The sequence below is a fragment of the Nicotiana attenuata genome, chromosome 6, assembly GCF_001879085.1.
Source record: "Nicotiana attenuata strain UT chromosome 6, NIATTr2, whole genome shotgun sequence".
NCBI classification, from domain to species: domain Eukaryota; kingdom Viridiplantae; phylum Streptophyta; class Magnoliopsida; order Solanales; family Solanaceae; genus Nicotiana; species Nicotiana attenuata.
This window is the reverse complement of record NC_031994.1, coordinates 63,541,598-63,559,527: the sequence shown is the minus strand read 5'-3', so window position 1 is coordinate 63,559,527 and position 17,930 is coordinate 63,541,598. Positions and strand designations below refer to the sequence as shown.

General features: G+C 36.9%; 1 protein-coding gene across 1 annotated transcript; it reads right to left on the bottom strand.

Annotated features, from left to right (window-relative positions):
- On the bottom strand, nt 8,364-17,502 carry LOC109227095. Its single transcript, XM_019392108.1, has 3 exons — nt 17,268-17,502; nt 11,566-11,891; nt 8,364-9,789 (listed from the first exon to the last, which is right to left on the bottom strand). The coding sequence occupies exons 2-3, from the start codon at nt 11,877-11,879 to the stop codon at nt 8,622-8,624; spliced, it is 1,482 nt and encodes a 493-aa protein (XP_019247653.1). The 5' UTR covers nt 11,880-11,891; nt 17,268-17,502; the 3' UTR covers nt 8,364-8,621.

The following is a 17,930-nucleotide window of genomic DNA, read 5'->3' as shown; positions in this document are numbered from 1 at the left end:
TTACATTTATATTTTTTAGGCGAAATTGCACATCTTTGCAATAATAGCCCATACTAATGTATAATTATATTATTTATGCATAAATTGATCTTTTATATTTTTAAAATGTTAAATAAATATGTTAAGCCATTTTAGTGCACAAGGATATTTTTTGGTACTCATTTTATTATTTTATAAATTATTTAGTTACTAAAATTAGCTATTTAAAATATGGCCCTATTTTATTTCAATTTTGGTCTTAATTTAACCCAATACCCAGCCCAATTTTAAACCCAAAATATACCCAGCCCAATATCCATCTGCCCCAACCCAATACCCGGGCAAATCTTGGCCGTTGATCATTGTGATCAACGGTCCAAATTGATCCTTACCTGAAATAAACCAAACGACCCCCCCAAAACCCTCTCATTTCCTCACCAAATGCCGCCCTGAAATCCCTCTCCTCTCTCAAAAGCTCTCAAGCCTAACCCTAATCGGACCTCACCGTCACTCATCTATGGCTATCTATGGTGGCTTCTCACCACCCCACAGGCCTCTAGTAGCCTCTCTTGTACTGGTATCACCATCTCCAGGGTCCTCAAGGGACCAGGGTTAGTTTCCTTGCATCTATGGCCATTTCTCGCCTATTTTAGGCTGTCCTGGTTTGATTCCGAGTGAGATATTTCTATATCTATGGGTTTCTAGGTTTGCTTCTTCATCTCTTTGATTGTTCTTCTCGAAACTCTAATTTCTTTCTTCTGAACTTCTTAGGTCTGTATAGATCTGAGATAGTTTGGACCTATTTCATATGAGTTTTACAATAACCTTTTGGTTTTTTTACAAGAATCGTATGATTTTCGAATGATTTTTTATTTTTTCTAAACTAGGGTTTCCGGAAAAAAAAATTTCCAAAACATTTGGTCATTCGAGTGATTAATCTTCTGTTTCTATATGTTTTAACCGATTTCGTTAGGATTGCTCTAACTTCAACTCGTTTATACTAACAGCCCTAATTTTTCGACTCTTTTGTTTGGTTTCTGAGTTACTTGTGTACCGCCTTTGTTCTTGCCTTGGTTCTCGTGATTTCTCTTTAGCCATTTAAATGTCTCGTGATTTTCTTATCCTAATATGCCTCTACTAAGTTCTTGGTTCAACTTTTCTACTGATCATATATGTCTATATTCATTCTGACTGTTCTTTCTTGCTTTATTTAAGTTGTTTGTGATATTTGCTAACTCTTTATGTGATTTCCTTCTTAATTAAACCCTGATTATTCTGAAGTTCTTATTTTCAGTTTGAATTGAGCCCTTTTCCCTAACAAAGTCCTTGATTCTTATTTCACTCGGTTTGACTGAAATTCTTGCCTTATTTGTTATTTGCTGATTCTTGCTAACTATTTCCTTAATTGGACCCCTGTTCATTCACCCTTAATTACCTTACTTGATTTCCTTCCTTAAAATGTTTGTCTTTCTTTTACATTTGATTGATTATCCCTTGATTAAAGGGAAGACTTACTGATTTACATGTGTGATTGATTCCATGAATCTCCCTGATTGCTACTTAATTGATCCCTTACCTTATTTTGTTTAACTCTTGATTACTATATAAACCCCCCCCCCCCCCCCTTATTCTCACTTCACACACGAACACTAGTTCCTCCATACTCTCACACTCTAAAAGCTCTCTATTCTCTTCTGTTACTTGCAATTCTCACTAACCCAGCCGGCTGTAAGCCAAGGCTAGCTATTTGCATCATCTCTGCTCTATACCTTGTATTCTCTCCTTAACTGGTATGTCCTGATTAAATTCAAATCCCTAAATTATGTATTTCTTTGTTGTTTCAGTTCATTAGTTGTGGCTTTCAGTCCTGTGCATTATTTTACTATCATGTTGCTCAATGTATAACAGCATGCTTATATTACACTGCTCGATTACTGTATCACTCAGCATGCTTAAGTTTGTTCTGTTAAAAGTTGTAATTAGTATGTTGCATAGCATGCCCCAATCCTGCTTTAGATAATTTGCTCACTAGTATGTCCGAGCTGCATTGTGTGTTTATTATCTCGCCCAGCATGACTAAATTCTGTTTGTTCTGTATATGATTAATGTTTCTGAAACCTAGATTGCTTCATGAAGTGTTTGTCTAGTTTGTTCATCTAAGTCTAACTTGCTCTACTTCACTCATGAGATCATATTTGTGTCTAAGACCTGTGTGTTCTCAACATGACTTTGTAACTAACTTGTCAATTCCATAAAGAATCTGTGTATTTGTTTGACATCACCAATGTGTACCCTACCCCTCTCCTTGTGTGGAGTTTGTTCTGAAATTGTGTGTTCTGTGACTTGCTCTCTAAAAAAATGTTCTTCATGTTTTCTCAAACTATTTTCCACCCTAATTGTGTACTGGTTTCAGAAAATCCTTTTCATTCCTAAAGCCCTCTTGCTACTGCTTACAAAAATCATCATGCACTCTCACATTACTCTTAGATTACTAGGTTCTGCCCCTCTGATATGTGTACTGCCTTGAGACCCTTGAGGTTTCTCTGAACTCTGGCATATCAGGGATGGCACTTCCACACTGCACATAATCAGTCTTTATTTGAGGAAAGGCTGGGTGTGAGCACTGTCCGGGATCCTTGAGATCCTTAGAGAACTCTAACACACCTACACATGAATTGGGCTATGGAACTCTGGGCATTTGAGATCAGTAAAGGCTTGGTACACCATGACTGTTTTGGGCCTACTTCAGGCTCCCTATAGCTTAGCTTCTATTTTATTTATGTAATTTATATTCAGTTCTTGATCTGTAATAATTATTGTAAACAAACATTTGGGGTGATTAGTGAAAAGGGGTAGGTAGTTGCATATTATGGGTAAAATCGGGTAGATAACATGCCTATAGGGTCTATTTCGATTCAAAATGTGTTTGTTAGATAATATGCCAATAGGATCTGCTTTGGTTTAAATGAATTCTGCACGATTTACTTTCACACAAATTAGAAGCCATGCCTGTAGGACCTAATTCAGTTTTTTTTTTAATAATAGAAATCATGCCTATAGGAGTTAAAACCGGCTCTAATAGATATCATGCCTATAGGAGTTTCACTTTGGTTAAATTAATGCTGTTTGTTTCACCTTGTTTAATTAGAAATCAGTTTGTTTATTCTGAATCGATTCAATCAACTAATCTGTCCGCTTTTAATAAGTTTTCAAACGCCACCTTAATTAATACTACTAGAGAGCATGCCTATAGGATCCAAATGGCCCGTTTGAATTTGCTTACTGTTTTACTGCATTCTTGATCAGTGATTAGATACCATGCTATTACACACCTAGGAAAACCTGTAGGGCGACTAAAATTCTGCGAACCTATGAAACTGTGCTTCGTTATTTGAGACTGCTAACATTCAACAGGTCTAAAATCAGTAGGCAAGTTGAATAGGTCTTTGACACTTTGGTCCTAGTTCAATACTATATACTCTCTTCTCACCTAGATATCATGTTTTAAGGTTTCTCTCTTAAATACCTGAAACAGTTATTTGAGATGTGCACTTATTTGTTCTGCTTGTGGAGGTAAAATGTGAGCCTTTAATCGTTCCCCCCTTTAAATGCATTCCTAATTGTTTTGGTTGACGCTTAGAATTTTCTCCTTTAAACACCTTAGGATGGTCTAGAACTACCTAAATTAGGGGTCCTAAATACCTCCAGGTCCATAAGGAAGGGACGGGTAGAGTACGCATAGGATATCTTTCAAGTTTACTAGAATACTTTAGGCTATGACTAAGGGGAGGGAATTGGGTAGTAAGGATATGATGACTACGCGCTAATGTCACGTGTAGCCCCTCATCAAGGAGTGATTACCGGGCATTATGTGGGTATGATCCTGTAGGCTAACCAACCTAGGACCCCCTTTCCCAACTCCCGTTGTTTAAATGAATTTATTTTTTTCTTTATATATGTGCAACTTATTCAAACCTTTTCCCTTGTTTCATTACTTGAATTATATATGTGCTTAAAATGTCAAAACATGCCTTTACTTGCAAATACGTGTTAAAATTGTTTACTTGTTCAAATGACTGATTCATATAAGTTCGGCCGGGACCCACTGTTGTGGACCGCGAGGGGTACCTAACAACTTTCCCTCGAGGTTATTTCGAGCCCTTACCCTAATCTCTGGTAATGCAAACTAGTCCATGAATTAATTTCTCAAGGTGCCCTAACGCACCATAATCCGTTAGGTGGCGACTCTTCAAATACCCAATTCCCAAAAGGAAAAGAGTTGTTCCCCAATGAAATGTCGAAACCCGGACGTTCTCCGTGAGGAGGAAAAAAGGGAGCGCGACAACCTTACTTAATCACTCTACCAAATGGCTATAAAGTAAAAGTTGTATCTACTGGATCTTTACAACTTAGATCTGATATTGTGTTACATAATGTTCTGCTTGTCCCATCTTTTCAATTCAACTTAATTTCAATATGTCAGCTTCTTTTACAACTTCAATGTATCGCAGTTCTCACTACTTCCCATTGCTTCTTACAGGGCCCTTCTCTGAAGAGGCCACTGGGAATTGGTAAGGCTGACAATGAATTGTATTTTCTTCATCTTGGTGATAGCCCTTTAGTTTCCTCTTTTCCAATTGATGTTTCATGTAATGCTTCATCTTCTGTTCCTAATGTTTCTCCTGTTTTCAATTCTGTCAACCCCCTTCCCATTAGTCCCCCATATAATCCATCTCTTGATATTAATAAAACATATTTGTTTTGGCATCAAAGAATGGGTCACATGCCTTACAACAAAATGAAATCTATTCCTTTTATTTCTTCACAAATCTCTTCTAAACAATCATTTCTACGTCCTATATGTCATATGGCAAGGCAACAAAGGTTGCCATTCCCTGATAGCACTACAATCTACTGCTCTTTTCCAATTGGTCAACACTGACATTTGGGGACCTTATAACACTACTACATATAATGGTTTTACATATTTCATTACCTTAGTGGATGACTACTCTAGGGTAACCTGGACCCACTTACTTTCTAGCAAAAGTAATGCTCTGTCTGTACTCAAAGCTTTCACCTCTATCGTATAGAATCATTTCCACACTTCAGTTCAACCTTCAGGTCTGATAATGCTTTTGAACTAGGCTCTAGTCTAGAGTCCAGATCCTTCTTTTCTTCTCAAGGAATTTGCACCAGACCACTATTGCCCACACACCACAACAGAATGGTGTTGTGGAAAGGAAACACAAACACCTCTTAGAAACTTCCAGAGCATTATTATTTCAATCCAACTTGCCTACTAAATTCTGGGGTGAATGTGTCCTTACAGCCACATATCTCATCAATAGGTTTTCTTCTACTGTCCTTAACAACATATCCCCTTTTGAGAAACTACATGGACATTCACCTTCTTATGATCATCTTAGATCATTTGGATGCCTTTGTTTCGCTTCAACTCCTAAACATAGTAGAGACAAATTTCAGTCTAGAGCAATCCCTTCCATTTTCCTTGGCTATCCTTGTGGGAAGAAATGATACAAATTACTTAATATGTCCTCTCAATCTATCTTCTACTCTAGAGATGTTGTTTTTCATGAGCATATTTTTCCCTTCTCCACTAATTCTTCTACCATTTCCCTTCCTTCACCTTCCAGCTTTGTTGATATTCCTCATCACCACACTCCACTTGTTTCTTCTCATCCTATTTTTCCTCATGTTCCTCCTAATTCTACATCCTCCCCTGTTTCTTTTCCTCCTGATGTTTCCTCTCCTTCTCCTCCTACTGATGTTCCAGACTCTTTACCACCTTCTATTTCTGCCCCATCTCCCTCCAATCTTCCTCCATCTGATCCTCCTCTTAGAAGATCCCTTAGAGTACCCACATCCACCTCTTCATCTAGCAGACTATGTCTGTTCTGCCCCTGTATCTACTGTTCCTCATATGTCCTCCACAGAATTACACTTGCATGAGCCTCAATACTATCAACAGGATGCTTCTAATCTTGCTTGGCAGGAGGCCATACTAAAAGAATTTCAAGCATTAGAAGCTAACAACACCTGGGATATTGTACCTCTTCCCCCCTAACAAAACGGCTATCCCTTGCAAGTGGGTGTACAAAATAAAATAGAAATCTGACGGTTCTGTTGAGAGGTACAAGGCAAGGTTAGTCATTAGGGGTGATACTCAGAAGGAGGGAATTGATTACAATGAAACATTCTCCCCGGTTGACAAATTTACTACTATCAAGTGTCTTCTTTCCCTTGCTATAAAGAGGAACTGGATTGTCTATCAACTTGATGTAAATAATGCCTTCCTCCATGGTGACCTCCATGAAGAAGTTTACATGAAGATTCCACCTCGGATGCAGGTTTCTCCTACTGGTTCTTCTTCTTTCCCTTTGGTATGCAAGCTCAAAATATCTTTGTATGGCCTCAAGCAAGCATCCAGATAATGGTTTTCTAAATTGTCTGAAGCTTTGTCTACAAGAGGATACATTTCTAGCATGAATGACTACACCATGTTTACAAAGTCTACTCCTACTTCTCTTACTGTACTAGCTGCGTATGTTCATGATATCTTACTAGCTGGGGATGATGTTGTTGAATTGGATAGTGTTAAGTTATTTCTTGACCAACAATTCAAAATAAGGATTTGGGGACAGTCCATTATTTCCTTGGTTTGAAAGTCACTAAATGTCCTGAAGGCTACATCATCAGCCAACAGAAGTTCACACAGGACTTGCTGGCAGAATTCCACTGTCATAATTTTTCCCCTGTTGTGACTCCTCTTGATACTTCTATCAAGTTGTCTGCTGATCCTAGCACCTATCGGAGAATTATTGGCAAACTCAATTTTATCCAACACACAAGGCCAGATATATCCTTTTGTGTTCAACATTTAAGTCAGTTCCTTCAAGCTCCTCAAGTTCCTCATATGCTTGCTGCACTCCATGCCCTGAGGTATCTGTCCAATGCTCCTGTTTTAGGGATTCTTCTTTCTTCCTCTTTTGATACCTCTATCAAGGCCTACTCTGACTCTGATTGGGCTGCCTGTGCTGAGTCAAGAAGGTCTGTTTCTGGTTTTTATATTACACTTGGTTAAAGCAAGAAGCAACCCACTGTTCCACTGTCTTCTGCTGAAGTAGAATACAGGGCTCTCAGAAAAGTGGTTGCCGAGGTGTCTTGGTTGGTCAGGATACTAGATGATCTTGGTTTACATGTTTCTGCTCCTGTTCCCATCTATTGTGACAGTCTTGCTGCTTTACACATTGCTAAGAATCCGGTCTTCCATGAAAGGACAAAGCATATCGAAATTGATTGCCACTATGTACATGAGAGTCTCAATTCAGGGCTGATATCTCTGCATTTTGTCCCCGGTTCTGCCCAGCTTGCTGATATTATGACCAAGCCACTTCCTGGGCCACTTCATCATTCTTTGCTTGGCAAGCTTGGTGTGCTATCACCCCCAAGCTTGGGGGGGGAGGGTGTTGACATACACACAGGCCCAGACGTACAAACAGGCCCAGCTAAGCCCAATAGCTAGTATTTCAGCTTTGTATTATTTAGTGAGATAGCCTTCTTTACATTTGCTTTACATAGCCATTTTATGTAAGTATATATACTGTGGACTATTCTAGAAAAGACAGACTATTCATTTCTAATAAAAGACTAGATATTTTTCTTATCATCTTCTCTCTCTCGTTCTCTGAAGTTTTAGGTATTTCCACCATGGAAATTCCCCTTCAGCTTCCGCAAATTCTTATATCAACAGATGGAGGGAATATTGTGGTGAGCCAACTCTCTTTGACTGAAGACCTTTTATCTTGCTGAGTAATTGGTTCTTTTCAGGAAGTTTTGAGAGGATTCGATGAGGCCACAAACTTGATTCTTGATGAATCTCATGAAAGAGTATATTCAACAAAGGTACGCTTACTTTCCAGCTCATTGATATTTGCGAGAATTTGTTGAGTCATTACATAGCAGTCTAGTTTGTTGTACTAACTTCGCTCTAGTTTTGTTGCATTGCTAGGAGTTCCTTCATATTTGAATGCTTGAAAATATTTGCTGCCACTTGTTATTTATATAGTTCGCCAAAAACAAGGATGCTCTAATAGGTTCTGTTGGGGAATTAGATGAAGAGCAGGATGCTAACTTGGATATGTCAAAACTAAGAGCGCATATGACGTGCATGTAATCCTAAGAATGGGGTGGATCAAATGTCAGTTTAGTTGAGGAACTTTAGTCCCTTATAAGAGGTTAAAGATGGTCGAAAAGTACTGCATGCAAATTATGCATCACTCTGTACTCTCCTCCATTTCTCTTTAAACTACTCACAACAAAAGCACCAATGATTGAAGGCTATTCTTAAACAAGATTTGATCTTTTGTGAAATATGTAAATTCAAGAGGAAACACTAGCGCAGTCCACAGTATAAAATATTATGCTACACAATATTACCCTCATTTTACTCTAATGGAATAAGTCTTCAAAATACCAAGTAGCGCTAAACTGCAGAATAATGCGTCCACAGTATAAATATTATGCTACACAATATCACCCTCATTTTAGTCTAATGGAATAAGTCTTCAAAAAACCAAGTATAGTATCAACATTAACAGCCTCTTTTCCACTTAGCCAACTCAGATCATATGATCTGTGAACAGGTCACCCAGATAAAAGATGCCTTCATCGCGAACGCTGGTGTTTGAGTTGGGGCATACTCCAACACCAAAGTTAGATGAGGGTGCAATGGAAGGTAATTGCTGAGAGTCAATGGTTAAACCTCCGCCTGGAGCAGCCACCCTGTTCTCAGGTGCATTATTAGAACCGAAGCTACCAACTGTATAACTGGACATTCCACTGTGAGCATTAACTGTATAACTGGACATTCCACTGTGAGCATCAACTGTATAACTGGACATTCCACTGTGAGCAGCAACTGTATAACTGGACATTCCACTGCGAGCATCAACTGTATAACTGGACATTCCACTGTGAGCAGCAACTGTATAACTGGACATTCCACTGTGAGCAGCAACTGTATAACTGGACATTCCACTATGAGCAGTGCTGGACAGCATTGCATGAGATGATGGTGTTTTTCCAACGTCAAAAATAGAACTGATTTCGTTGTCTTCGACCATATGCTCAGTGATTAACGCTTCTAGTTCACTCCCAATTCTAGTGACAGGATGACAGTACATTTCATTGCCAGCAGCAGTAGATGGTTGTTGGCTGGGTAATAGGGATCTATCAGTGTCAACCTGAATCCCAGCTTCATAAGTGCCCTCCTGCTCCATGATTAGTTCATCTATACCTAATATGAAGTCATCATTCACATTATGGTACAGACGATTCACTTCATTGACAAAGGCAGCACCAGGGCCTGAGGACTCTCCTCCAGAAACTGCTATCACCGGCTCAGCAATTGTGATTTCTTGGGGCAACACGCTCTTATTTTCTATGGCAGCAACTGGGGAGGTAAACGTGCCAACACCAGTTGATACCACCCTGCTGTCAACAGCTCCAGTCATATCGTTAGTGCTTGCCGTCACTTGTGATCCTCCTCCAGCAGGTCCAATCATGTTCTCGGGGTTTGGTACTTGGGAAGTTCCAGCAGTTTCAGTATCCACACTAGTTATGTCGTGAATGCTTGCTCTTCTCCTCTCTTTGTTGACGCCTTCGCGGCGATTGAAAAACTTTTGGGCATGGCTAGCCACCTGTTGTGGTGTTCTAGATAGCACACAGTGCCTGGATATACTTTTCCAATCACCCTTTCCATATTTATCTAACCCCTTAAGAAACAACCTATAGCAGGAAAGAGAGAAAGAAGTTATCAGCTTTGCATTAATCCAGGAAACAAAATTGCAAGACAGTCTTAAAAGTTTGACATTCTTTAAATCAGCAAAAAGCGCAATACATCTTATAAATTCCAGTAAAGAATAGGTATGATTCCATAGGCATACTTACTGCCATCTGCATGCACTGTATAACATCATAGATAACAATAATCAAAACTAACAACATCTCTCTCCCTACTGCCCACCCCTAAATAAAATCACAATTCGTTTTTTTTTTTCTTTTTTTGACCGAGAAAGAGCAAGGGACCTAGAAACAGGGGATAACAAAGGTCATCCGGAGGATATATGATTTCAACATTTGCTTAATTTTCCCTGCCCACTTGCTTTCGCCTCGTCTCTATATGCACTCACTTCAACTACATCTGTCATTTGGCTTTACAAAATTGAAATAGGCTATTCTTAGGAGTGATGTGTGATTTCTTACTCAAAAAGCAAAAAGATAAAGATAAGAAAACAAGAAGATAACAAACAAGACATGTCCATAAAAATACTTTATACCAATAATCAAATAGACCAATATTTTTCAACATTCTTAGTAATGGTGCTTTTATCTAGTGGTGGGGGGGGGGTGGGGGGGTTGAGGTTGGCAGCTTAGTTACCGCGTTGAGGAAAACTAGGGTCCAGGTCCAGTAAATTCTTTCTGATTAAAGCCCAAGCACCCAAAGATTTTTTTTTTCAAAAAAAAAAAGAGAGAGAGAAGAAAAGAAAACACAAACTAGAACATTATTCCAAAACATGTTTTTCCCTACTCTATTTCCTTGGATCATGTAATTTCTTTGCAGCATGCTACTCGTACGAGATATTCAAAATTCAAGAGGTGCTAAGAGAGTATTAGCACATTGAACAGACTACAAAAAAAAGATTTTTACTAATTAAAAGATTTAGTCTAATTGGGTTAAATACATGTATTTTTCACATCACTGTTTGTCAAGCAACAAATTCCTCAAGTAATTCCAGCATAAGCCAGAGCCAGACTGAAACCTTTATGATGTGTTCATTAGCTTGTCCATCTGCAGCAAGGCATTCATCTGGTTATAAGCACCAAATACATATTCAAAGGTGCAACTTATGTTGCAAGATCTATATGGAGTAGTACTCCACTCATTGAAGAAAAGGATAAAAAATTTACTTATTTTTAAAAAGGGATAAACACTCAAAATGAAAAATAAGTACTTTATACAGAAATTTCTTAGGGGGAAACCTTAAAAAGAAGAAAATGAATGAATTCCAAAAAAAATAAAAATAAAGACAAAGCATTTATTTTTTATGAAAAATTATGTTTATTTCATTTTTCCCCCACAATATCACACATAAAAAATATTTTACCATTTTCTTTTTTTTCTTAAGTGGCTTTCACTAAAGTTACAGATAGCTCATGGTTCTTTTGTTAATTATCGATGCAAAACGTTAAGCTCAACAAACAAGAAACAAGCATTTTGTAGCAGACATACATGTCCTGAAGGGACTTTTAAAATTCTTTTCAGGGAAAATAAGAAATTCAATAAGCTATCAGGCAGGACATAACCATAGAAATGCAATAATCACCCGTTTAGATGATTAGAAGCACACCGACATGGTCCTTGAGGAATGTAAGGAAATTTTGAAATCCTTTCTGGTAAAAAGTGAAAGTCATGCAATCAATTAGCAAGACATGATTATAGTATCCAGTAAACATCAATTCAGATGATTAATTTTGTCCTTAAGAAATGTACAGGAAACGCACTTGTGTTCCTCTTCTGTCCAAGCGACCCCTTTTCGCCGTTCTACATCTGCTTTTGGTAATCTACTTTTATTGCGGGAATGGCTTTGCATATTCCGATATCGAGGTAAAGGAACAAGTCCAGACTCAATCGCATTCACATCCTCAACTAATACCTCATAGTGATTTTTTATATCTTCAAGTGATTTCCCCGGAAGTGCTGCTGCCATCATCATCAATAGATCATCATCACTAGAGTAGACCGCCAGGGTATTCTCAAAGATTTTATCCTCCTCCTTAGTCCAGAAGGAGCCATTGCATGTCCGATCGGTGCTCATTTTTTTTTAGATCTACAAGGAAAGGGTCAAGTATGAAAAGGAAAGTTTTTCAAAAGCATTCCGGAAACGGATGAATTCAATAGATGACAAAAACCACCATAAATATCTGGCATCTAAATAAGATTTTATGTAACCCCTGACACTTGGTAAACAGAAAGAACGGCAGCAAGACATGTATTCTTTAAATCAGTTATAGATTCTAAGAGTAGTAATGAGCGACTGGTAAAAGAAACAGATAGGTGGCATGCCAAAACAGAACGACCACTCGAACCACATAATTTTCGAGATGTTAAGGTGCACATGAACATGTAGGAAAAACAACCAAAGTTATCTGAAATACAACAACAACGACCCAGTAAAATCCCACAAGTGGGGTCTGGGGAGGGTAGTGTGTACGCAGACCTTACCTCTACCCCAAGGGAGTAGAGAGGCTGTTTCCGCAAAGTTATCGGAAATACAAAATATAAATTGATGAGGCCTGTGGCAGAAAAAGCAAAAATGATGTTTCTAATAGAATTTCTATGGTGAAAGGCATCTGATAATAGTCATACTGTAATCTACTATATAGGTACTACATATTTATTAGAGTGTTTTCAACCAGGTACAGCCAAAGAGGAAGTAAATGGTAGATCTAATTAAGGAAATAGCATAGTGACAGTTAAGATTTGTACAGAGAGCTATTCTGACAGCTAAATAATAAGGAGCAAGTTGACAAGATAACTTCACCAGTAGTATATATGGGACCAACAGAAGATACTTGTGGTATATCACCCATAAAAGTCGCTAGAGACATGAAGCACTAAGAAATCACCTTATATATTTTTACCTTTTCTGTCAGCTGATAGGTTTTATACTAAGAAGGAAGAGTGCAAAGAAGAAAACTAATTGTTTCAAACTAAGCAAAAATTATATCACCAAGGAATATATTTGTTCTTGTTAGTGACGTCAAAGAAGATTTAAGGCCTTGTCCACATACAAGGAAAGAAAACCTGCCAATCCAACACGCTATCAAAAGAAATCGATCCTCAAAATGTTCTAGGAGAACATTCACACTAGATACAACATAACAAAACCTAACATTACAATCAAAGCCGGCCTTTGAAGAACTAGCAACTCATTGTGTGATTATGAAGGGTCAAAAGATTCTTCAAGTAATTCAAACTATTTTGACAAAAATCCCGTAAAGAAGAACATAGGTACAAACAGTGGCGAAGTCAAAATTTTTATTAAGGGGTGTCAAAATATAAAAAAATAAAATATACGAAGAAAATAAGGGAAGCAACATATAGTATAAATGCATTAAAAAAAATCCTAGCTAAGCAGTGTAATTTTCTGGAGGAGAAGGGGTGCCTATTGACACCCCTTAACATAAGGTGGCTCCGCCACTGGGTACAAACATGACGGGTCCATCACTATTTCTATACATGATACACCAACTAGGAATCATGAAATCATTGAGCAATTTCAAACACAAAAATGTAATAATGACAGGCATATTATGATAAATGCTAATTATATTGCTTAACTTCCAGTAGATCCTTGACCTAACAATTGAAAGATGGTAAAAGGATAAATTCAGAAACCCAGACTAGTGAGTTATCCAAGCTCTTAATTTTCAATGACATACTCGTGTCAATGGCTATGTCAAAGATATGGGTGTTTTGTAAGGAACTTCCAAAGTACTCTAAACTTACTAGAGTTGAGCATCTCTGTGTAAGATTCACACGTGAGTTTTAACATTTATATGCTCGAGTTAACGAATTAGTCTAGGACTGAAATATGAGTGTCTTGGCAGTTGGATCGGTTCAAGTGGTCAAGAGAAACTAAAAGGGTTATTAGGTAATCCACTAGTCTTTTACTCAAGTTCTGAAAGAAGTAAAAGTTCCAAGAGAGAAAAATGAGGTGTAAGATGGCACCATTGTGAAGTTGAGAAAATTGATTATCTTGGGGGTAAGTATCAAAGAGGGGTTGATGTTTCAACTTCAGTCCTGACCCGGCTTCAGCTTGCAGAAGGTGGTATTAAGACCAAGCTCATAAATTCTCTCACTGTTAGAACTAAATTAACCTTTAAGACAATCTCATGATAAGCATAAGCTGGTTTCTTATACTGGTTACAGTATTCCTAATTTTACTTTATACTAAGCTTCATAAAAAGAAACTAATCTATAGTAACTAAGTCGAAGAAATGAACATTTTTCCCATCTTGGAAGGGGTTGATATGTCGGAAAGCGAGTATCACTGTCAACGCTATTAATAAAGGCAAAGCGCTTATTTGATATTTTAATGAATGATCCTGACAATTGTCGATGTTCTAGCACTATAGGTCTATGCATTTCAACGGTCGTTAAGATTCTCTTATAGCAAAAAAAATTATTGTAGAGAAGTGCTTTCTATTGTATACTTTCAGTAAACAATTTTATACCCTTCGATTACGCGGAACAGTGGAAGTTTCAATATGATTGTCTTGTATAATATAAAGACAATACACTAAATTAGCAATCTCTTATAACCATATGTTGCTAATATATATTGTTTGATAATCTTGTTATCTTTGAGTCTTTATAGCAACTCCGTCACAATAATAAAAGATATTCTCCTCTTCTCATAGCCTTGAAAGGGGCTCGACATATAAGTGAGTTCCAGTAGTGCTAGTGTCAATTAGGGCAAAGCACTCAACTGTTATTCATTTAATGATCTCTCAGAATTCAAAATATTTTGGTATTACATGCCTATGCATTTCAATATCTGTTGAGAATTCTTTGTAGTCAATCAACTATGCCTCAATCGCAAATAAGTTTGGGTCTATATGATTCCTCCTTATCAATTCCACTCTTAAGTCCACTTCCATTGGATACCAAATCATTCGACTTTTGAAGCACAATAAGAGTTTCTCTAGATGTCAAACTATCCTTGTAAGAACATAAAAGTCTCTAAGCATTAAGAAAAACTCCTGATGGCTACTGAATCTAATGCAAGTATAACTATAACTAAACTTTTAGCCTAACTAGTTGATAGCATCTATACGGATGATTTGCTTCTATTATGTTCTGTTATTACCTAAATCTGAAATGGTAGGTCTTTTGAGACAACTTCCATCCATATGATTTTAGGTTTTAGTAGTCTCATTTGTCTTCCTCTCATTATTGCATTGTCGCAACAAGAATATAGCCAAACCCATCTCAAACGATGTTTTCGCATTTTATCCTCTACTTGCATTTACACCTTCTGTACTTACCCCTCTATGTCAGGCATGATCATTTCTAAATTTGTCTATTCAGAATTCTTCCATAAAAATGCTTAGATAAATGAGAAAAGTAAGTTTTATTTTCTATTTATAAGTTTTAGTCATAAATGAAACTATCTAGAACAATGGTCACATTATGCCACCTACAACTATCCAAAGCCTCATTACCAGATGCGAATGTTAAAAGTCTATTGCATGGATAAATCACGCATACGAGTTAAGATTCCTTCACTACAGCTGTAACCTTACAACTTGAATTTGAAGCAAGATAAATATAAATTTTGGATTTTCAAAAGGTACAATTTGTACCAAATGCTCTTGTTCATGGAACATAAATGGCAATAATTCACTACTTAAACAAAAATAAAACTCACAAGGAGTGGGCTTCTTTTGCATGATATTGGTACAGATTTAATTGTAATATATAAATGAGTTTTACATAAATTATAGTACTCCCTCCTAAATTATATGTTTCCTACTTAACAAGGCACCAATTTAGAGTAAGAGCTTAAATTATCACTATATATTAATAGAAGTTAGTGAAAAAAATAATGATCAAGTAAGTTTTTAAAAATTGTGAACTTATTTAATACAAAACCGGGTTAACAGTGCCTTGTTAACAATCAAATATCAATCAAATATTACAAAAGCATTAAAAAGCTTATGGAGAAAACTTTTCGTTTAAAGAATAGAAGTTCGAGAGGACACAATTCCAAAATTTGATACTATGAAAATAGTAATTAAAAAGTTAACCTTACAATCTCATTTGGGGGAAATAGTTGCTAAAATTTGGTATTACAAGCTGCTAGACTGATGAGTTTCACAAGGCCCAAAATAATCCGTATTTAACTAGGGATAGCATGCCGGGGTAACAGGAAAGATAAACACAATACATTTACAGATGTAGGAGCATAACTCTATGTAATACCTGAAAAGCTTTTTCTCTCCTGAAAAAGTTGAAATTTAACAAGACAAAAGTAAAAAAAATCAAATAGGAGAGTATACAGTCTCCTGTATCTTTTTATTATTATACACTTGAATAGAAAATGATTGTGCCATTTTAAACAGAACATTTTACATAAATGGAAAAGGAAAAAATCCGGGTTCCCTTACAACACAATCTACCCGCTTAAGACTAACGAACTTAACGACAAATTATATCCATGACAAGAATTCAAAAGGAAAGCTTTACATCCTATATTTCCCTTCTGAGAACCATTCATATCTCTTTCCTCTCTAAATAAAGGGTAGAAAACTCAACAAGATGAATCTCATGATACTCAAACAGGTGAGTATCACTTCGTCTCTTAAGAATCTACCCCTAAAACCACTAGATAAATCAATCATTCTGAAATTGATCATACGTTCTCTTGTATCTACTGGAGTATTACTTTTACACATAGCAAAATAGTACAATGTTGTTCATTTGTATGGATTATGTTTAATAGATCAAAATGGAAATATCCTAATTCCTTGACAACACAATCCTAACCATTTAAAATTAAGGAACATGGAAGGGATAGATTATATTTTTATACATGCCAAGATTTCTTTTTTCTTTTCGTAATGGTGGTCTGGGCCGGCTTGCGCACACCTCGACTATTCCACCAGGTACCTCCCACCACTACATGTACCGTGTAACTCTATCCACCAGGCTTGGACAGATGGGAAGAAATCTATCCATGCCAAGAAATCAAAAGAAAAAATCCTTACTTTGCCCTTCAAAGAACCAATCATATCTCTACTGCTGTACATATCAACTTTCATAAACGCAAACGCATGTTAAGCACATTTCGCATTAATAAAAATTCACAAAGCATAATTCAGCATAATTCTGAGTGTATCAACTGGAGTGATAAGCTGTGTCACTTATTTATACAACCAGAAGGGAGACACACACGCATATAATAAAAATAATTGAGAAGAAATCTTATAGATGCTGGGCAAAGAGATGATTTTGCACACCTGGGATTTGAACCTTACAATGAATCTAAAAATTTCTTGATACTGGTTAGAAATTTTTCTAAGGAGGCATTTCATCAGTATTTAAGAAAATTAAAAAATGGTCAAGATTACCATAATCTGAAATTTTAAACATTTATTGTAATACCACAAAAATCTAAAATATGCCGAGCTGTAATTACCTGAATTGCCAAAACTCAAAACCCGACATATTTTGAAATAATCAGTAGATTCATCTCCCGTTTTTGGATTCTCCATTGAGGAGCAATCGAAGATCATATTCTGCGTTTGGGAAGGGTTTTGAGTTATTGCCATTGGTTTTAAGCTTCAAGCAAAGTGACGGACATAATTATCTATAGTCGTAAGAGAGAGCTGAAAAAGGAAGTGATCAAAAGGAAGAGATGGATTTGAAGCTTCGTCTTTAAATCGCTAATACTTTATTCTTTTCTCATATTCTATTTTGGATAGAATAATTCATAGTTTCACATATAATTTAATAGTTAAAATAACACGGGCTAGCCAGTTTTCGGACTGGTAATTCAAAAATAACCAGCATTTGCAAAGTCAATGATAAATAGTATTTTGCTGCAACCGGGACCGGTCCAGCATAATATACTGGAGATCGGTGCACCTCTGTATGAACTTACAGTATATTATGCTGGAACTCTAACACACGAAAAGTTCCAGCATAATATACTGGAGATTGGAGCACATGTGTATGAACTTTCAGCATATTATGCTCGACCGGTGTATTATACTGGAACTCCAGTATATTATGTTGGAGTTCCAGTATACTTATGCTGGAACTCCATTATAATATACTGGAGTTCCAGTATACTTATGTT